Below are 23,129 nucleotides of genomic sequence, written 5' to 3' on the forward strand. Positions count from 1 at the left end.
TTAATAAAAAATAAAAAAATTTTAGGGGCGCCTGGGTGGCTCAGTGGGTTAAGCCGCTGCCTTCGGCTCAGGTCATGATCTCGGGGTCCTGGGATCGAGTCCCGCGTCGGGCTCTCTGCTCAGCGGGGAGCCTGCTTCCCTCTCTCTCTCTCTGCCTGCCTCTCTGTCTACTTGTGGTCTCTCTCTGTCAAATAAGTAAATAAAATCTTTAAAATAAATAAATAAATAAATAAATAAATTTTAAAAAATGGAGCTGCTGGGGCGCCTGGGTAGTTCAGTGCATGTCTTCGGCTCAGGTCATGATCCCAGGGTTCTGGGATAGAGTCCTGCACTGGGCTCCCTGCTGGGCGGAGACCCTAGTTTTCCCTCTCCCTCTGTCTGCCTCTCTACTTGTGCTATCTCTCTGTCCAATAAATAAAATCTAAAAAAAAAAAAAAAAAAAAAAAATCGAGCTGCTGTCTTCACTTGTAGTGATGAGTTTAGCTCACAAAAGAACTATTGCTTTTTTTTTTTTTTTTTTTTTAAGATTTTAGTTTTTGAGCACCTGGGTAGCTCAGTTGAGTGTGACTCTTGATTTCCCCACAGGTAGTGTTCTCTGCTCATCAGATGGAGCCCCATGGTGTTGAGATCTATGCTCAGCAGGGACTATGCTTCTCTCCCCCTCTCTCCCCCTACTCCCATTGTGTGCTCTCTCTTGTTTTCTAAAATAAATAAATCTTAAAAAAAATATTTCAAAGTAATCTCTACACCCAACATGGGGCCTAAACTCACACCTCTAAGATCAAGAGTCACATGCTGTACTGACTCAGCCAGCCAGGTGCCCCAAGCTATTGCTCATTTAATGAGGTCAGCTAAAGAAAGAGTTCCTCAGGATCCTTGTGAGGATAATTCTCATATCTAGAACATTAGATCAAGGGAAGTAGCTTTGAAGAACAAACTTCACGATACTTAAAAGAGTATCCAAGATCAGGAATAAATTAGATGGTCAGTATTTTGAAATTTAAAAAATCCCGAGTAAGGGTGCAACTAAACAGATTGCATGAAGGTATTATGGTGAGTGAAGGTGTTGGCAGGTCTTTGGTATCCTAATATCGTAGGGCTATCATAATGCTTGAATAGAACATGCACATGTGGCGTGAATGCAAGAATTTCTGTTCAGCTGCTGTCTCTGGAAGTGAGCTTCAACCAGGATGACAAAAATCAATATACTGTTAAAAATGATTAAAGTAACAGCTCATCCATTATCCTTGCCAAATTTACCTTAGAAAAAGAAAAATCCTTAGGAAAACCTGGCATTGAAAATCAGACTAACAGATTGATGAACTATATCACCAATTTAGTCACAAAGATGTCAGTGAATTTGAACCATTCATTTTACTCCAAGAAAATGGCTTGGGTGATTTGTTTTCCAGATTGTTGAACATCAGCTGTCACTTAGGCATGACTGCAACTTAGAAGAGAATTTCACATCCATCGAGGAACCTTCTCAAGAAAACTTACAACTTGTTGGGGCAGACATCACCTGATGGCGTGTCACCTGATGTTGCGCATCCAGATCCAGCTGTGGGACTCTCTGTGGGACTGGATAGCTGAGAGAAACTAGCAGGACCTCGAGTGTGGGGGCCAATCTCCATGTCCTTATGTTATGACCAGTGTTGCAATAAAAATCTTTCAAGAATTGGAGGAAAGTATATTTTATATTCATAACATGAGAATAGTACACAGTTATCTGAAGCCCAGAAATATTTTTCTCATGGCCCTGATCAGCAAGTAAAAATAGGAGACTGGTTTGGCCTGCACAGACATCACACAGAACACAGAATGTATCAACAGACATGGCAAGAGAACACCAATGCATACTTCCAGAGCAGGTACTTCTCTGTACCCCTTAACCTGAAGTTAGAAGGAACTTAGTGTGACACCATGTCAGATATGCATAGCTTCAGTGTGATTCTACTAGAGCTATTTAAGCCATTTGGAACAAAAACAGACCAAGTACAAGTTTTAACAAGTTTAAGAACTGGTCAGATACTTGAATCCCTCAGTAAAACACAAGTCAAGTGTATCCAGCACTTAACCAGAACGAATGCAACTCAGACTGTCTGCTCTGTTCAGCTGATGTAAATTCCAGAATTTACAAAATTCTGGAAATGTTAATCTCACCCTACAAAGATACTAGAACAAGAAAAAGAAATTGAAGAACTGAAGAAACAGCTAAGATTCCTTTCTCAGGGCAAAAGGGTTAAAGATGATATGGAAGATGGGAATGAGCCTGTCTAGCCTTAATTAGGCTCTATAAATGTGAAAGTGGTCTTAAACTCTTTAAGCTAGTCAACTGGAATATAAATTTTCAATTTTTATTAGGGTATACAGAGTATAACACTTTTTAAAAAAAGATTTTATTTATTTATGACAGAGAGAGGGAACACAAGCATGGGGAGCTGAAGAGGGAGAAGCAGCTCCCCGCTGAGCAGAGAGCTATGGGGCTTCATCCTAGGATACCAGGATCATGACCTGAGCCAAAGGCAGAGGCTTAACGACTGAGCCACCCAGGTGCTCCAACACTTTTCTTTAGTTAGCCTGTACAAGACTTAAAGTGAAGATGTAAAAGTTTTTAAAAAAAGTAAATTATTTATGATTGCATTTACACAAAATAAAAGACAAAACTAATCAATTGTTTTAGAAAATAGAACAGGAGTTACTTCTGGGGAGAAAGAAGGCAGTGTTAAAACAGGAGCAAGAAGGGCTTCTGGGGTGTTCATAACCCGGATCTGATCTGAGGGCCAGTGATAGGATTATGTTTAATTTGTCAAAACCCTCAGTTATATACTCTTCTATATGTATGGCATATGGAGTTTCAAGAAAAATTGGTAACTTTCAACATTTATCAGTCTGACAGTCTACTGAAAAAGACATGTATTCAAGGAAATGGGGAAAATATTTACTAAATAATAACTTTATTTCTCAAGAACCCTAAAGATTTGTTTTTCTCTCCACAAGATTTTAAAAATCTCAACGGACAGTATAGTGACTTTTAAAATGTTAAAAAATAAGCTAAAAGTAAAACACTGCTTAATTAGCTTTGTTATGCCTAGATCCTAGGACTGTAAATTACAAAAGTACAAGTAAAACCACATTTTCTGAAATAACAACAAACAAAGGAGAAAGTCAGGTACTATACATCAAATGATCAAAATATCTTCTGGGTCTAAAGATTCTTGAAATTAGTAAAAATGTTAATAATAGAAATCTGCTGCTAATCTGTGTAGACTATTAAATGTAAAAACAATTTATAAAACACATCAGAATTTTATTGCTTGAAGAATACAGCATATGAAATCACAAGAATGTCAAAATGAAAAGTCACTAGGCTTCAAACATATAATACATTATCAGATGCAGTAAAATATTAATTAACCTGAACTCTGCATCAGGGGAAAAAAAGTGTGGAAAAATATCTAAGTTGTTTACTTAAGAAAAGGATAATCTTAAAATAGAAAGTATAAGGATGTTACAGTACAAATTAGAAAAGCCAACAACTTATTAAGTTATTATTTCTTAGACTAGACTACCTTTGGTACTTAAACTTTTAAAAAAACAACTCCTTCTATCTTGTCCAAAGCACTTCATGAATACAGTAGCAATTTCAACTTAAAACATCCAGCAAAATCAACCTTTTCATGGCATGGAGGAAGTGTATTTAATAAATGTATGCTAATATTTCATTTTTCCAAAACTGCAAAATAAGGTCATTAAGAAATCTAATAGTTATAAACTTTACTTATTTAGCTCTTCAATTAAAATTGGAATCCCAGCAGCCACAATTTATCCTTGGGCTTGGTGAATATATAAAATTTAAATGATTTGGTAAATGACATAGGAATTTAGATTACTTTATACTATCTTAAGTGGCTTTTCCATTCTGTTTCCAAAATACAAACAATATGCCATTTCTTCAACTCACTGGATTCCTATAAAAATCACTACCATACTTTATTTATTGGAACCAAAATAAAGCTTCTCCCTTTTAATGAGTCGGTTGAAATTACTTATGTTTCATATAGGGCTGATCAGTTATGACATGCTTTCTTAAACAAAATAAAGCCAATCATTTTTAAAGCTATCACTCAATTATGATGGAGACAATTATGCCATTTCAAAAGGAAGCATTGGACACTCTAGGCCATCTAGTCAAGAAAATGTAAAAGTAATGCTAAAACAAACAAGTAAACTATAACTACAAGTTAAATTACAAAAAAAAAAAAATCCCTCTTTTATAGTAAGCATGCTTATTAACTTTCATTTCTTCCCCCAGCAAAGGTTGGAATATTCATGAATCTCCATTAAGCAATTGTTTCACAAGGTCCAATAAACACGGATGGACTAAGCAAGTAATACTATTAACAATTACTGGAGTGAAATAGTAAGAATCATGACAATCCTCAAAATTGGGCAGTCTCTGAAATGTAAATAACGTAGCTCAAGATGAATTATGCCATAATAAAACTGTAGTTTTTACCTCTACATAAAACAAAAGCAAAATCAAAAACAAAACCCACTGAATTTATACAACTATTGAACATACTCCTTCCTAGTTTTTGAATGTTTTGAGATTTTTTTAAACAAGTATATTTATCTGAGCATATGTATTTACTGCCTATATATATATATATATATATACTCATTTTAAAAGACAAAAAATTCAGATACTACAAAACTGAACTCTTTGTTTTTTCACCAACCTGATCTAACATCTACTGCATCACACAACACCCTCCCCCCAATAATTTAAAATTCCCAATTTTTAGTTTAGCTAAAAGGGCAGAGGAAATGCAAATGCAGATTTAGAGTTTCTGTATGTATAAACTTCACTGTATTTTATAAACTTGACGTTTTCTGTAACACTGTTTATTGATCAAATAAAGGACTCACTGCTATCTAAAATTTCATAAACACCATTAAAAATTCAAAATTGATATTATACTGAACCTTAAATTTTCAATAGTTCAAAGAGACAGTTTTTACATGAATAGCACACAATAGATGAAACTTAACAACAGACATCCCTAGAATAACAATGGCAAGTCCACCAAAATGCATACAAAATTACAGATAAGCATTTCTTTCACTGTTTTCTTGTGCAGGGAGAAACATTTATAAAGGAAATAGAAACTCAGCTGGTAAATTTCAGATATCATCATCATCTTCTTCATCCTGAGAAGATCCTGCCTGGTTAGATGCACTGGCTGTGGCAGCAAGCTGTGCTTGTTGAGCAGCTTGCTGCATCTGAAGCCATTCCTGCTGGGCCAATTCTGCTTGTTGCTGTCTAGCCTAAACACCAAAAACATAAAAACAAATAATATATATTTTTTAAAACTCACTGTGGTTAAATATAAAGTAAGCCAATTACAGACTTAATCATCAAATTTGGATTATTTTCCAAACACTCTATAATTGTTATACATCTGGAAAACATGAACTACATAAGAAAATATAGATGACTGCCTCTTTGTCAAATAAGGACATTTTGCAATACTTCGTTCTTTTATAGACAGTCCCCTTTATGCCATATAATTTTATGACCTTTGGCTCAACTGAAGTGGAAAACGCTGTTAGAAAAATCACAATGTCCTCTCTCTGTTTCATTTCTCTGCTTCTCATTCCTTTTGTTTCACTTGATTCTTCTGTCCCCTCAACTTACAGATAGCATGTAAACACTTTTCAATCTAAAAATTATTTCTGTGGCGTAAAAATGTCTAGTATAGTACCTCTAACTCTTAAGGAGGAGTACTATATATGAATGCAATAGCTAACTTGATGTTTAAGGGGTTTTTTTGTTTTTTTTTTTTTTTAAGGTATTTATTTATTTGAGGCACTCAAGCCGGGGGAAGAGCAGAGGGAGAGGGATAAGTAGACTCTGCCCTGAGCACAGAGCTGACTGGGGTCTCTAACAACCCTGAGATCATGACCTGAGCCAAAATCAAGAGCTGGATTCTTAACCGACTGAGCCACTCAGGCACTCCGATGTTTGAGTTTCTCTCACAGTTCCCTACCCTGTACATACATTTATCTTCTGTCCCCATCCCCATAAATACACACACACGTACACCCTTCCCATACACACACTAGAGAAAAGGCACTTATCCAGGACTGAATTTAAGTGAGAAAATTAAAATCCACTGATCTGAGATATATCTCCCCCAACAACCATCACAAAATTTTTTAGAAACCAGGGCACCTGGCTGGCTCAATCAGTACAGCATGCAACTCTTTATCTCAGGATCAGGAGTTCAAGTCCCACACTGGGCATGGAGTCTACTTTGACTAAATAAATAGACTTAAAAAAATAAAGTTTTATATTCTAAAGCTTTATTCTTAGTAATTTTATTTTATTTTACTTTTTAAGATTTTATTTATTTATTTGAGAGAGAGACACACAAGGAGAGAGGGAACACAAGCAGGGGGAGTAGGAGAGGGAGCAGCAGGCTTCCTGCTAAGCAGGGAACCCAATGTGGGGTTTGATCCCAGGACACTGGGAACATGACCTGAGCCAAAGGCAGACACTTAACTGACTGAGCCACCCAGGTGCCCCTATTCTTCATAATTTTAGAAACTAAGATACAAACATATGCATTACACACACTGTTGGCCACAGTTAAAGCTCTTTCCCAACTTAATTCATCCACTCACAGAAAAATCCCACAAGAGAAAAGAAATGTGTTCTTGAAAGGATCATATAATTTCCCATTGGCTTCTACCAAAACAATGCTGCTTCTCCTCTGCCTTTTCTCAAAATTGTTCCTTAAGCCTGGCTCATATCTTCCACCTTCCTTTATGCATGGCCAATTCCTAGTTATCATTTCAAATATAAATTGGTCTTTCTTGATCCTTCTAGGTAATATTGTATATTCTATTTCATATGCTATAATTCTCTATGCATTCCTATACCTACTCTATTCTTATTCCTATACCTACTCTATTCTTTTTATTTATTTATTTGACTGACAGAGATCACAAGCAGACAGAGAGGCAGGCAGAGAGAGAGGGGGTAGCAGGCTCCCTGCTGAGAAGAGAGCCTGATGTGGGGCTCGATCCCAGGACCCGAGATCATGACCTGAGCCGAAGGCAGAGGCTTTTTAACCCACTGAGCCACCCAGGTGCCTACTCTATTCTTTAATTATCTGAGCATATTATCTTTTTTCTACACTAGACTTGAGAATAGACACTATTTTCACACTCTTTGTTGCATTACCAATACATAGGTCTCCACTATTTTCTGAATGAATATTTGGTGGGGAAATGCTAATACTCAGGATAACTCTATCATTAAGATATTACCATGTACATTCCTAACTTTTCTTAATAATCTGTCATGAATTTATAATCTAAACATTTCTAAAGGAGAATTCTAATCAGGCCATTATTATACTTAAAAAAATCATTTGTTATACCAATTAAGTCCAATTTCTCAGCCTAGAGTTCAAGGTCCTCAAAATTACTGCCTTCCCCAACCTATCTTCAAAATCAACTTTTGTAATATATACTTGGTACTCCAAGAAAACTTAGAACATAAAATATTTCCCAGATACACCATACCCACCCATTTTCACTACCTTAACTCATGCTGATATTCATTCTATTTGAAATTTCCTAATTTTCACCTACCAAAATTTCACTCTTCCTTCAACTCAAACTGAAATACTATTTTATCCATTAAGTTTTTTCCTGACATTCAGAATCTAATCAAGATAGAAGTCACACTAGTTAGGGGAACAGAGAGAAGGAAATATAAAGTATTGTTAACTAAGTATAAAGCTGGTAACTACATCATTGAAAAGGCAAGAAAAGAACACTAAGACATCATGCGACTGGTAACTACCAAAACCAGCCACCATCCCTAAAACTGGGGCAACAAAGGAAGAGGCTGGAATTTTTAAAACTCAGAAGCTTAAAGGAACAATCCATGGAACTGAAACTTAGACCTTTGAAGAAGGGGCATAGATTGGCTGCTAAAAGCATCTCTGAGCTTCGTAGAGTGCCTAAAGGTTTGAGACCCACATCCTTGAAGAAGAGAATGAATGTTTAGGCTGGCTCTGTAACAATTAAAGAACTGGATCCAGGTCCTGCTACAGGGGAAAACAAAAACAAAAACAAAAACAAAAACAAAAAACTGATGCAGCCAGAATGAAGAAGCACTAGTAGGCTATTCAGCTTGAAGCCAACAGGAAGTAAAAGAAAGGAGTTTAAGTGCTGCCTTCTCTTTCAGCCTGGCAGTCTCCCTCCAGAACCCCTACTGGCACCAGAGTCTGTAATGAAGTCTGCAAGAAAAGCAGAAATTCGGTTCACAAAGTACTGGGCCTGGTCACAAATCAAATCATAGAAAGGTGGGTTTCAGCCCAAGAAAACTGTTTAGTAATTGACGCATGATGTTTTTTCTTTTTAAAACTTTAAACATAATTATGTTTATAAAAATACACTCATATTGGGTAAAAGAGTAAGTATAACTTACTTTTACAAAAAAGAGTAAGTATAACTTACTATACTTAATTTGGACCAAAACTTTAGTTTTTTTTTTTTTTTTAAGATTTATTTGAGAGAGAGAGCATGAGAGAGCATGGGCAGGGGAGAGGGGCAGAGGGAGAAGCAGACTCTCCACTAAGCAGGGAGCCTGATGCAGGACTCAATCCCAGGAACCCTGGGATCATGACCAGAGCTGAAGGCAAATGCTTATTTGACTGAGCCACCCAGGCACCCCCAAACCTTAGTATTATAGTTTAAGATTCAAGGATTAAAAAAAGGATTTGCAATTTGGTTTATTTCTCACCTACTACAAGTGTATATAAAAGATTCTCCATCAAATGCTGCAACAAAACATCGTAATGTTTCAATGCCAGTTTACGAAGTTCAATAACTAATGGATATTGAAGAGGGTGGGGAGAGCCTATATACACAGGTGAACATGTAAAAGCTATCCAAATTTTTTTTTTTAAGACTTTATTTACTTATTTTTCAGAGAGAGAGACTATAAGCAGAGGGAATGACAGGCAGTAGGAGAAGCAGGCTTTCTGCTGAGCAGGGAGCCCAATGTGGGATTTGATCCCAGGACCACCTGACACAAAGGCAGACGCTTAACCGACTGAGCCACCCTGGAGTCCCAAAAGCTATCTAATTTAGTTAATATTGCATGTGGATCACGAATCTACATAAATCAAGACTCAGATAATTTCTTGAATGTGAATTAACACTATCAGCTCAGTTCATCTGCTGAGGTCAACAAGAAAACTGCACACTAGCTGTTTTTCTGAGTTATGCAAAAAAAGAAAATTTTCTTCCCCAGCTTTTCAGTCCAGAACTGATATTATACTACAGGCAAGGTATTCCTTCCATTGTCAACATTCATAAGGAGACATGTGATGAAGTCGGCTTGGGTTTAAATTTGTATTAGCATTCACATACAAAATAACTGGCACATTCTTACACTGCCAAAATCTAATGTGATGTCTCTGTACTTGGGATCTTTTTACACATTCTTCATGAAACAGTCAGCCTAATATTATAGTTGTTAGTGTACCTATATACCTGTCCTACAAGACAAAAACTTTTTTTGTTTAGAAAATCAGATATTCTCATCACCACTTTCATCCATTTTTATTTTAAAAGTATGGAAAATGTTATTCTAACACCCAGGCATATTTATGTTTACAGCAGGAGTACATGGAGTCTAAAACAGACTAAGAGTGCTTCATGAAAAACATTTTAAGGGGCAACTGGGTGGCTCAGTGGTTTAAGCCTCTGCCTTCGGCTCAGGTCATGATCTCAGGGTCCTGGGATCGAGCCCCGCATCGGGCTCTCTGCTCAGTGGGGAGCCTGTTTCTCCCTCTCTCTGCCTGCCTCTCTGCCTACTTGTGACCTCTCTCTCTGTCAAATAAATAAAATATTAAAAAAAAAAAAAGAAAAACATTTTAAGAGTTCATAATGAGGCACCTTGGTGGCTTGGCCAGTTAAGCATCTGCCTTTGGCTCAGGTCATGATCCCAGGGTCCTGGGATGGAGTTCCCTGCTCAGCGGGAAGTCTGCTTCTCCCTCTCCCTCTGCCCCTTTCCCCCCTTGTGTTCTTTCTCGTTCATGCACACGCTCTCTCTCAAATAAATCAACAAATAAATAAAACCTTAAAAAAAAGAGTTCATAAGAAAATTATAGGGCAAATCAAATATTTGAATTTAATAAATTTAGGAATACCTACTCTGTGCCTTAATCAACTATAAATAGGTATAATTTTGTAGCACAGGAAAAAAACTCAAATAATTTCAGGTCTCTACACAGGTTTAATTGCAAAAGGCGCTTGATCTTGTAGTTTATTCAGTGATCTGCAAAGACATGTACTGGTTACAATTAAAATTTAACTGACTTTTAAGTATCAAGGCCCCATATTAGCAACCATACTTTGCTCTCTGGACATTAAAACATTTCCGTGCCTTTAAAATCTTTGTTGACTGATAAATTTTATTTATATTCATTTTCACAAATTAAAATTTTCAGTGGTACTTTTTCTAATTTTTTTTTCCCTCTTGCCTCTTATCCAATGTACCCCAAGTATTTTTTTTTCCTAAAACAGGAGTGTGAAAGAGAGTAGGTGTCTACTTCCTAATTCACTTCTTCCTTTGGAGAGTTTCACTATGTTTAAAGAATCTCACTCCCAAATACTAAAATGACTCACTTATAATTTACAGTTAACCTTAATTTCAGTATACTAATGATTCCCTCTTTCCAAATACTTGTTGCCAGCAGCTGGAAGACAGCTTCAAATGCGATTGCTATTGTTTTAGTATTTAAAATAAAGTCTAAAAGATGAAATGAAATGAAACTGATGAAAAAGATACTATATTTACTTAACAGTTCCTTTCATATTTTGGACTGAATTGCTTTGTGCTTTGGGGAAGAAGTACTAGATAGGTGCTATAATTTTCTCTCTCTGATGATCTTCTCACAAGAGCAAAGAAATACTAAGAGATCATGACTCCATAGATGAGGGCAAGAAAGAAGGGAAATAAGGAAGAGGAAAAAACAGATGACAAGGATAGAAAAATAAGACAGATTTGGCAGATTTCTTTTATTCTTCTTTTTGCCCTGGAAAGGATAAGGCATATTCCACTTAAAAGTTCCAAAATAAAGTTAAGCAGACAAAATGGTGGCTAGAACATTAGCATGGTAATCAAGAAAGAGCAAGTTTTGGAGTCAGAAGATAGGAGTTTTGAATTTAGACTCCAACACTTCCTAACTATATGAACTTACTTGTTTTATTTATTTAACTCAATTCTTTCCAGTAAACTACGTTTCAGAATAGCAAGAACCATGTCCCTTTTGTATACTATTATAAGCCTAGCATTTAGCATGAGGTCTGGTAAGTAGTGAGGACTTCAGTAATTATATGTAGAACAATGAATGTATAACCTCATGCAAGTTTCTCCATCTCAGAATCTGTTTCTTAATGTGTAAATGGGTATAATAAAATTTACATTTATTTTATTCATATTTATAAAAACTCTGCAAAGTATGTAAATTATCTAACAGGAAATCTTTTTCCTTTCATCAAATATCTAATTTGGGGGGCATGTGGGTGGCTCAGTTGGTTAAGCATCTTGATTTTGGCTCAGGTCATGATCTCAAGAGCTGTGAAAAAGAGATCTGAGTCAGGCTCCGCGCTGTCATGGAACCTATTTAAGATTCTCTCTCTCCCTCCCCTTCTGTCCCTCCCCATGCTCTTTCCCTCTCTTAAAAAAAACAAAAAAAAAACACACTAATTTGGAACTCTCTAGGTGATCTGCAATAGCAGAGAATCAATAAATAATAGCCATTAATTTTTTTAATCATCATCCGTCTTTGTAACCTCATATTCATATGGATTATAAATTGCTTGTGTTCATGCCTGTGTCAAAAGCTTTTACTAAGTCTTTAGTACTTACCTTGTAGGTTGTTTTGAGGATTAAAAAAACACAGGTAAATTAATTAGCAACATGATTAACACATGGTTAGAACTCAATAAATGTCAGTAAACTTTTATTTTTCTTATGAATTTAAATCATTTCTAGTACCTAGTACCTGACAACACTTAAAATTCAAATGCTATTTGATTCAAGCCCAACTGATTGTTATTACTACAAAGAGATCAGGTATGGTGCCAACCTGGAAGAGATTACCTAAAATGATACTTTCTCAGTTCTAATGGTAACTACAATAAATGGTAGAAAATCTCACCTTTTCTATTCAACCCAAAATTGCCTTACAATTTCAAATGAGAGGCCAAAACTTAGTGGGGGAAAAAAAACTTCATCCTCTCCCTCCCTTTTTCATTTTTTTTAAAAAATTCTTTTTCCTTTTTCATTTTTAAATAGAGGAATATTAAAAAATAAAATAGAGGAATATTAGTACTTGGTGCTAATCCTTTACAAACTGGTAATTAGAACTTTAATAAGAAAAAAAAAAGTTTTCTCCCTTTCTCTGTTCTACTAGTCCTTCAATTTTTAGGATTAGAATGTTTGTTTTTTTTTAAAGATTTTATTTATTTGTCAGAGAGAGAGAGCACAAAGCACGAGGAGTGGCAGGCAGAGGGAGAAGTAGGCTCCTCATTGAGTAAGGTGCCCAGGGTGGGACTTGATCCCAGGACCCTGGGATCATGATCTGAGCCAAAGGCAGACACTAAACCGACTGAGTCACCCAGGCATCCCCAGAATGTTTGTTTTAAAGGTGTGTTAAAAACTTAAATTAACTAGGATGACGAGCATTAAGGAGGGCACGTGATGTGATGAACACTGGGTGTTACATGCAACTGATGAAATTACTGAATTCTAGGGGCCCCTGGGTGGCTCAGTGGGTTAAAGCCTCTGCCTTCAGCTCAGGTCATAATCCCAGGGTCCTGGGATCGAGCCCCGCATTGGGTTCTCTGCTCAGCAGGGAGCCTGCTTCCTCCTCTCTCTCTGCCTGCCTCTCTGCCTAGTTGTGATTTCTCTCTGTCAAATAAATAAAATATTAAAAAAAAAAAAAGAAATTACTGAATTCTACATCTGAAACTAATGATGGATTCTACATCTGAAACTATATGTTGATTAACTGAATTTAAACTTAAAAAACTTATTTTAACTATAAAATACATATTTATCAAATTTCCCTCATATGCTACTCATTATAAAATTTGATATACTATTTTCTCACCAGTCCATCGTTTTAAATTTTACGAATGTTTAAATATGCTTTTTATGCTTTAAGTGGTTAGTAGTCTGAAGAGAAAAAAAAAAACCCATCAAAGTAAAATCTTTTTTTACTTTGATAAAGTAAAAAGTGAAAAAGTAAGTTATTTGAAGTTATTCTCCTTAGAAAACAGGTTGCTACAAATATTTACTTTTATATGAAGTAAATAACTGACCAGAGTCAAACCGGTTAGTTAGATCTAAACATCAGACTATGATCAAACAATCAGCCACAGAAAGAAAATCATCTGCGTAGGTATGTTGATTTTAGGAAATGATTTCAGAAACCAGTAAGATTTCTGTTAGCAAATAGGGTAGGACTCAGATGAAAATAATTTAAAATGCATTACTTACTTTTGCAAATAACTCTTGTTGCTGTCTTAATAATTCTTCTTCAGGAATGCCAAGGTTTTCCAAACGAGAACTGGCCTTTCTTCTTTTTAATGCTACAGTCTTGCATTCTTGTAAGACTTCCTTTACTTCACTGATATAAGAGCCAAAGCCCAAACTTTCTAGTGCTAGGGAAATGAAAATAGGAAAACATGAAAGAGTGATGAGATTTAGTCTTTTTCCCATCTATAGAACATTAACTTTTGTTAATGTTAATGTGACATTAACTTTTTGTGGGGTTTTTTTGGTGGGGGGAGCGGGTAGCTTTCTCTTAATAATTTTACCTATTTTATAATTACACAGCAACTAGCTGAATGGCTAAATCTATTTTATCAACTTTCTTAATATTAAATTGCAAATTAGATAAAATTTGAGGAATATTTAACAGCATAGGCCTTTAACTTTTTCTTTTCTTTCTAATTTTTTAAAAACCAAAACACTTCCTATGAAAAAAAAGTCCAATGTAAGAACATGTGCTTTTAGTAAGAAAACATTTTTCTTATACCACTCACAGTAAATCAAACATCATTAATTCAGTCACTTTGTCAAAGAATACAAAAAAAGGGAAATAATTGGAATCTATTTGTTAATAACATATTTTGTGCCATTTGGCTTAGAAAAAGTAGGCTGGTAACACATGTTCTAAGTTTTAGTAGGATAGGATGAAAGAATAGATAAGTTCTTTTGAATAATATATCAACAGAAAACTATTTTTAGCAAAAACACTCAAGCTGCCAAGTTTAAGAAATCCTGGTGGAAATAACTTATGAAATTCAGCATTTATATTCAGCCAACAAGTTTCCCTTGAAAATAAAACTTAACAGGAAGCACTATAAAAACATTTCAAGTGGGGCGCCTGGGTGGCTCAATGGGTTAAGGCCTCTGCTTTCCGCTTGGGTCATGATCCCAGAGTCCTGGGATCAAGTCCCACATCAGACTCTCTGCTCAGCAGGGAGCCTGCTTCCCTTCCCCTCTTTGCCCGCCGCTCTGCCTACTTGTGATCTCTGTCTGTCAAATAAATAAATAAAATCTTAAAAAAAAAAAAACCAAAACATTTCAAGCGATGTGGTAGAAAATCGGGATAAAGGAAAACTATAAAGATAGAAGCATTAACAAAAAATTCCCATTTTTTCACATTTAGAAAGAAAATTTTACAATAATGCACTTTCTAAATGCCTTCTGTAATCGCGACTAAGCATTAAGTTTCCTTTTGGCTTAGAGTTATTAAAAGTTATATTTTATAGTTTTCTATCTGTTGGTAAGTGCCTAAAGGCACTTTTGTTTTCTGACCCAATGATGAAATATAGGTAGTGAAAAACATAGCACATGAACTTAAATTAGTTCATCAGTTCTTGTAGTTTTTCAACAATTATGATGTTGTGAACTAGACCTTAGTAAAGATGCCCTGAATTCTAACATCAGGAATTTGCTTTTCAGGAAGGATACCAAATACACCTTTATGAATACACATTCCCTCCTGTGTAAGCTGTGGTTTTTAAGACATTTTGAAATGATAAATAACTTTAATTACTTCAAATATTAAGCTGTTTGCATCAACCTTCTTTAGAAATAATCTGATGCAAAAAAGCATGGTACTATTATTTGAATTTTAATTATACTAACTTATTGCCCCTCTTTGCCCCCCCAAAAAAACTTCAGTAATGCATTACTCTGAGTTCTATATATCAAAGTAACCACCACATAATTCTTGGCCTCAAGGAGCTTGGGGTATAGCAAAAAATTAAGTGAATTAGGCAACTTGCATTTTTTACCTGAATTGACAGACGGATTATTGTTTGTGATAGAAGCCAGAGTTTTTCTTGTATTCTCTTTTTAAAAAATTAATTAATTTATTTGACAGAGAGATCACAGGTAGGCAGAGAGGAAGGCAGAGAGTGAGTGAGAGGAAGGGAAGCAGGCTCCCTACTGAGCAGAGGGCCAGATGCGGGGCTTGATCCCAGGACCCTTGGATCATGACCTGAGCAGAAGGCAGAGGTCTTAACCCACTAAGCCACTAGGCGCCCCTATTCTCTTTAAAGGCATGAACATAATAGTGTATTTTCAGTAATATTGGCTGGAGACAATACCAAAAGAAACCAAAAATGGCTTATGGTTTCCTCTCATATTCTGAAGAAAGGCCTATTTCCTAAGTAGCCCCACCTACCATTCCATCTTTATTTCTACCATTAAGTACCTACATACTTACGCTAAATCTGACAGCTCAGTGTTTCCCAGCAGACCTCAGTTTCCCACATTCATACTGATGGTAATGCATTCATGGCTCAAATCAAGTCTGCCTGATCCTCCTAAACAGAATTAATCTCTCCATTGTAAAATCAGACAGATATCTTAAAATTAGAAATTTGGTTGTCAATATATTCATATAACCTTGGATATATATCTCTAAGCTTCAATTTTCCTTCTTTGAGAGTAGCATCTATTTAATATCTTCCTAAAACATATGCAGTACAGTGGTTATACATGCAGGTCCTAAGGCTACCAGAGAACTGATCCCAGCTCTGCCTCTTATCAGCTGTGTGACCCTAGATAAGTTCCTTCACCTGTGCCTCTAAAACAAGAACAGTACACATATCTCATCAGATCAGGTTACTGTGAAGAATAAATCAATTAATAAAAACAAAGAGCCTAGAACAAAGGATGGCTCATACTATTATATTTTTATTATTTTTGGATTGTGAGATCAACAAGTAATTTAAGGCACATAAGATTCGCTTAACCACTTGGACTATATATTATTCATCTTTTTTTTTCCTTACATTTAAAAGAGTGCTCTACCAAAAAAAAAATTAATTAAAAAAATAAGAGTGCCCTGATAAGTGTACAAGACATAAGTATATGTAGAGATGTGCATTATTACACTAAATTCAAGTTGAATGAATATATTTATAATATAAAATATTAAATTTATAAAATTAATAAATACAATGGAGACAACTCTTCAAAATATCATAAATTACTATACTAGACATCAAAAAAATCCAATCCAAACTATGTTTAACAATGGATGGCTTGAGTTAAAAATTAAAAAGAAAATAAAGAACTCACCTTTAAAAACATCTAAGGTTGAGAGCACTGCCTTCAAAAAATTTTCGAGTGAATCCAAGGTTAATATTTAATATTATTCAAAGAGCTTCCATATACAAATCTATACTCTCAACAAAATGGCTCAAAAGGAAGAGCCATAACTTTAATTTCAAAAACGACACTGACTTTAATCCAAATTTTAAATACATTTTGGCTAACAGATAGCCATAAGTGGTTATAGTATCTTCTAAACAAAGAGATATTTTACATCATTTGTTACCACGTAGTAATAATCATTCCTATTTTACACAAAAGAGAATCTTAAAGGATAAGGGAAATGACTCATAAGTAGGACCATCATCTGCAGTGGTGCAGGTTATTCAGTGCACTATAGTACCATATCTAAGGAGGGCCATTCCTACTGTAAACATGGATTTGTATGTTTATTATGGCAGTTTTCTGGCAGATGGTAGTAAAGGTGTTTAAGGAAAAAGTGCCTTTTTCTAGTTTGTATAAAGAGACTCAATGTACTGTTATGGCCCTGGCTCTAGGGATCTGAGTAAAACCCAGAAAAGAAAAATTTAAAAAAAAAAAAAAAAAAAGTGGTTAAAACACATATATCGCTTGCTCCTTAGAGGTCTGTCTGCTATCCTCTGTCATGTATTTTAAAACTATACCCAGAAAAGTGTATGGTATATTAGAGGAAAAAATACTTGGCACATTTTCAGTTTGAAAGACAGATGTTAACAAGACAACCACGTTAAAAAAAAAAAAAAAAAAAAAGTAAAACTTCCACCCAGCAACAATAATTCTAACAGTCTTTTCTTATTTTATAAAAAAAGCGATATAATCTTATAAAATTTTATTATAAGACTTTGTGTAACTTACTTTGTACTTCACATGTATAATGCAAGTTTTTCATTAAAAAATTAAAATACACAAAATAGCATTCTCAAATTTCTCTATTTTCTTTTGTTTATATGTTAAGAGAAGAGGGGGTGATGTAGTTCACTCAAATATATTAAGAGGATAATATAGGCCAAAGTGACTTCTTGGCTCATTAGCCTGGCAAAGGTTTCTGAAGACCCTTAACTACGTCCTCTATGGATCACTATTCCTGGGAATCTGGGATAATAATGAGACTGATGGCAGAGCAGAAACCAAATATCATCCATCTTTCTTTCTTTTTTTTTTTAAGATATTATTTATTTATTTGACAGAGAAAGAGATTACAAGTAGGCAGAGAGTCAGGCAGAGAGAGAGGGGGAAGCAGCCTCCCTGCTGAGTAGAGAGCACAGCACGATGCAGGGAGGGATGCAGGGCTCCATCCCAGGACCCTGGGATCATGACCTGAGCCGAAGACAGAGGCTTTAACCCACTGAGCCACCCAGGCACCCCTAAAAACACATTTTAAATACCTAAAAAAATATACACCTTAAGGATTTCTTTTTAAAAATGTAACCACTCAAGACAAAAATTCTTTAAAATGATTAAGCAATGTGAGATTAATAAAAGATTATAATGTATAAATTTTATTCCCCTAACTGGAGAGAATTGGGGCAACACAATGTTACCAAGAAAACTTTAATTTATAACAGTATAACAGGTCAATGGATGATTTATTTTTCCCGCAATGAATGACTTTTAAAAAATTATTCAATCATCCTCAGTACACAAAGGAAAATGCTTTCACTGGAACTTTCTGACTCATACCTTAAACTGAATTTAGCATATTCCAAAGTTGAGCTATTTAGCATACTACATGCTACAGCTGCTGCATTTTTTATTCCATCATGTCAATCAGAAATCTAAATATACCCTAGAAAAGAACAAACTCCCCAAGAAGACAGAGCATAATGTGTTATCAGATTTTTTGGAATGATCCCCACTTCTGTGTTGTAAACAAATGTTTAGGCAGGTCCTTTAGAAATCTTGTGGAATTTTCATTAGAAAGGCAGTGTTAATAAAAGATTCTTTTTCTTTTTTATGAGTTGTAAAGGGAAATTGTAGCTATCTGTGTTGGGTAATCTTATGAAAGACTTAGGACAATTGTACATACAATGTAAAAATAGAACACTAGACAAAAAAAATAAAGAACTTGACTTTCATTGTACTTCCCAGAGTATGCAGCATACCAAACAGGGAGAAAAAAATACTAGCTTTAAAATCAAATATGGCTTTTCCCAGAGACTTTTTTCTTTCCTCATGTACTGAAATGGAAATAGCAGAGTGTATTTAAATCTACCTTGCACACATCATTAAGGACCAAAAATTAATCATTTAATCCTTTTGTCAATATTGACAGTAAAATACTGGACATGGCAAATACGAGCAGATGTGTTCTCACTTCAGAATAACAGTTAAGTCACCCTTAAAAAGTTAAATTATAAAAAATAGTAGACAACTGCCTGCCTACTAAAATGATTAAAATTAATCATGATTTTTTGCCTTCAAAAGCAATCAAGAAATTGTTAGAATTTTATAAAAGCCTTCAAAAGCAATCAAGAAATTGTTAGAATTTTATAAAAGGCAAATTATCCCCTTAAATTGAATACAACTTTTTTATAAAGTGTATTTGTAAGTGGTTTCAAAATATTAGGACTAGTAAATATGTCTCCCTGTGCCGGAAACAAACCATAAGAATGTGGTCCCCCAAAACCCTACCAGTGGACTAATTCCTTTCAAGATCAGAAACAGTTGAAACTTTCAGAAATGCTGTTCAATAAAAGCTTAAGCATATACATCTAAATAGGAATGGCAGCAGGAAAGGACAGGGAAATGTTCCATGAAAAAAAAATCTTACAACCTTCCAATCCAAGTTTTAAAAATTTATCTCCATAGAGAAAAGCAAAAGGAAAACAAAGAAAGAGAGAAAAAAGGAAGGAAAGAAGGAAGAGGAAATGATAAAGATAATTCTTCCTTTTCTTATAGAATAGAACTGGACAGTTTTATTAACTTGATGAATGGCAGAACAAGTGAATCATTTTTAAAGCAGAAAATAAACTATCTTTATTCAACATCACCAAACTTTCCAACGTTGAACACATTCATGTTCCAAATTCTTTTACTCATGTGTGAAAATTTCTCTCTTCCTCTACACTGGTAAAAAGGTCAGGTGGGGAAAGGGTGCTGCCTCCACTCATGCTTGAAGTTCCGGTCTGAATTTTCACTTTCCAAGGGAGAACTCTGGGTTCCTCTCCCAGATGCCATGATCGAGGTTCCACTTTAGACAGGCAACTTCTCAGTTGTCATACCTCGGTTCAACTTTAGGCAGGCAAAATTCTTGTTGCTTCGGCTTACCTGGCCGTAAACTGAGACGGCAACTAATACTTTATCTTTGGAGGATGTGAGCTGCCCTAAACGCTTGCCATCCTTACTGGTATTTGCTGGATGGAAAGCACCACCACGAGAATACGACACAGGAGTTTCTCAAGAGACCGGCAGCTTCCATGCCCGCGTGGCTTTTTCGTCTGCCAGTACTTATCGGGGGAGAGGAATGAAGGCTTTGACACGAACGGGTCACGCGACCAGCAGGCTGTCCCCAACTCTCATTTAAACAAAACCCCACACCTACCACTTACCTTGTATGACGTGCTCGGGTGAAATGGTCTTCTTTTCTGATTTGTTACAAATCTCATTGGCTTCAGAAGATATAAGGTGAATGAATTCAGTGCAGCAGTTCACCACCAGCTCCCGGGCATCGTTGGCCACCCGGACGTTGGGGAGAGTCTCTTTGATCATCTTATTGATAGCAGCTCTAGGTATAGTGAGATCATCATCGTTGCCAGATGAGGAAGCCATCGTATCTCCCTCTCGCGCGCGCCCCGACTTTTAAAAACTCCCCAGCTCTGGTCCACTACTCCGCGAAGATTTTTCAAAGGCTGCCCTCAAAAGTGTGATCCCAGGAGCGCGAAAAGAGGGTGCAGAAAATGAAGGGGGGTGGGGGGTTGGGAAGAGCCGGTTCGTGATGGTGGGAAACACCCGTGTGAGATTTAGGGCGAAACTGGGAAGGAGGTCGGGGGGCTGAGGATTGCGGGGACAGCACTGCCCAGGTCGGAGAGGAGAAAGCAAAGGTGGTCCGGAAATTTGAGCACTGGGGAACCACCTTCGTGTCCCCTCAGAGGAGCAGGCGCTGTCGCCTAACCGGTCCCCAACCGCGCCGGAGCAGAGGCAAGGTCCACGGGCACTGGCCTCACCGCGGTACCGGGCGGACACTCAGCGGGCTTGGCTCTAAAGAGCCGGAGCCCTCGCTGCCGCCGCCGCCAGCAGCCGCTGCCGCCGCCTCTGCCAAACCATCCTTCAGACACCCGCGCCGCCGCCTCACAACATGTCGGCCGCGGCCGCTGCTGGAACCGAGACGGCCTCCTGGGAACGAATACTGACAGAGCCGGGCACAACGGGAGCGACAGTAGCGGCCGCCGTGGCCGTTTGCCCGAACGCAGATCGTGGAAGCCGAAGCCGCGGCAACGGTGGTCCCTCCAGAGGCCAAGGAAGAAGGTTTGCTGGAAGCCTCTCCCGACACACTTTGCGATACCGGAAGCCTCACCCCCCCCTTATCCCCCCTTCCTTGCAGACCAACTTCCGGGTGTGGCTGCAGCCCTTCCCCCACCAGCCCCGGCGAGATCGGTCGGTCTTCGCCGCCAGCCGCTTCCGCTTGCTGTCGTCTCGGCACGCGCCTCAGAATCCCAACCTTTTCACTGGGACCGCAGCCCGGCGAGCGCGCGCCTCGTGGTACCGGAGATTCGCTTAGCCCGCGCTTGCTCTCCGGCTGCGGCGCCAGACTTGGGATGGGACGAGGGTGGGTCACCTCTACCGTCTCTACCAGCTGAGGCCTCAAACCCCCCTCCCAGCCTTGTTTGAGGACACGGGAACACTAGATTTCGTCTGAGGAACTCTGTTTGCTATCCCTTAAGGAGCCCAAATTGGGATTGAAATAAAGAGGCCTGGGTTCAGGAATGAGATGGGGGAAAGCAGAACCTTGTGTGCCTGTCCCCATCGTCTGGAAGAAAGGCTTTGGATATCTAATAGACGTTGTTCGGATCAAAGCTCTTTATGGTCCTTTACCCATTTCCTTGTGTTATGTGAAATGAAACATTCAGAGAAGTGACCTGCTAATAACTAAGGGAGAAACTAGAAGTAAGAGCCAACGTAGTGGAAATGAGTGGCATGCAATGAGCCACGTTAAGAGGTTCCAACTCAACCGTTTTTCATGGTGTAGTGCACGTTGGCTTCTGGAAAGGCTGTTTCCAAAAAAGTATGTTAAAGTATCAAGCAGCTCTTATCTTTGCTTCTCTCCAGGGTGGCCTGTAGTATCTGTCAAGGTCTTCACAAAATATGCCGTACTGTCATTTGGAAGAAGAGGCTATGTTGTAAATAGTGGGGTGTTGCAATTTCTAAAATTTCTAATTTAAGTCACTTTGGGCACTTTATTTATTTTACTTTGGGCTCTTTAGATACATTGTTCTTGATACATTGGACAGCAACTGGTTTGTCTGAAATGTTGCCTTAAAATGTTTTGTTTCTGGGGCGCCTGGGTGGCTCAGTGGGTTAAAGCCTCTGCCTTCGGCTCAGGTCATGATCCCAGGGTCCTGGGATCGAGCCCCACATGGGGCTCTCTGCTCCTGCTTCCTCCTCTCTCTGCCTCCCTGCCTACCTGTGATCTGTCTCTCTCTCTGTCAAATAAATAAGTAAAATTAAAAAAAAAAACAACATTTTATTTCCTTCCAAGAGCTAGATGTGGCACCTGGAGATCTTAGTTAACTACACTTCTTTCATTTAGCGATTTTTCCAGTATACTTGTAGTTTCTGTAATTTGTAAAGTCCTGCTCCTGCTTCCTCCTCTCTCTGCCTCCCTGCCTACCTGTGATCTGTCTCTCTCTCTGTCAAATAAATAAGTAAAATTAAAAAAAAAAAAACAACATTTTATTTCCTTCCAAGAGCTAGATGTGGCACCTGGAGATCTTAGTTAACTACACTTCTTTCATTTAGCGATTTTTCCAGTATACTTGTAGTTTCTGTAATTTGTAAAGTCCTGATGCTTGTTTTTCGGTGATAATAAGTTTAGGCAAAACAAAATTTCCTTGATAAAACCGTATTTTTAAATGTTTTCAAAATAGGAATGTGAAACTCTTGGCTCAGATGTTGGCACTTCATGAAGTGTTTTTGTTAAGTCAGTTTACTTTCCATGTAAACACTCATATTGTCTAAATTTATCTTGGCCTTACCAAGTGTATTAGTCTGAAAAACCTAGCTAGCAAAAAATTCCCCAGAGTTACCAACGTTGTTGCTGACCCAAATCTCGTTTCTGAAAAAAAAAGTCATAATCACAATCTTGCTTTTTTATATAACATTTATGCTGCATAGACTTATAGGCTAATGATATATAGATCCATAGAGCACATGTGAAATTCTTATTCCAGTAAGTTTATTACCACAGAGTTCTGTGATGGCA

General features: G+C 37.1%; 1 protein-coding gene and 1 pseudogene across 1 annotated transcript; one reads left to right on the forward strand and one right to left on the reverse strand.

Moving 5' to 3' along the window:
• Positions 1-352: 352 nt before the first annotated feature.
• LOC123954629 lies at positions 353-3,335 on the forward strand (annotated as a pseudogene).
• On the reverse strand, positions 3,290-21,202 carry DR1 (down-regulator of transcription 1). Its single transcript, XM_046025981.1, has 3 exons — positions 20,260-21,202; positions 13,598-13,761; positions 3,290-5,331 (listed from the first exon to the last, which is right to left on the reverse strand). The coding sequence occupies exons 1-3, from the start codon at positions 20,477-20,479 to the stop codon at positions 5,188-5,190; spliced, it is 528 nt and encodes a 175-aa protein (XP_045881937.1). The 5' UTR covers positions 20,480-21,202; the 3' UTR covers positions 3,290-5,187.
• Positions 21,203-23,129: the final 1,927 nt, after the last annotated feature.

The sequence above is a fragment of the Meles meles genome, chromosome 1 (assembly GCF_922984935.1).
Source record: "Meles meles chromosome 1, mMelMel3.1 paternal haplotype, whole genome shotgun sequence".
Classification (NCBI taxonomy): domain Eukaryota; kingdom Metazoa; phylum Chordata; class Mammalia; order Carnivora; family Mustelidae; genus Meles; species Meles meles.

Excerpts from the sequence above, each read along its gene's own strand:
- DR1 (XM_046025981.1), bottom strand. The coding sequence starts at position 20,479 with ATGGCTTCCTCATCTGGCAACGATGATGATCTCACTATACCTAGAGCT. Across the intron at positions 13,762-20,259 it reads ACCCGAGCACGTCATACAAG|CACTAGAAAGTTTGGGCTTT; the intron begins GTAAGTGGTAGG and ends TCATTTCCCTAG. Across the intron at positions 5,332-13,597 it reads AACAAGAGTTATTTGCAAAA|GCTAGACAGCAACAAGCAGA; the intron begins GTAAGTAATGCA and ends TTTGGTGTTTAG.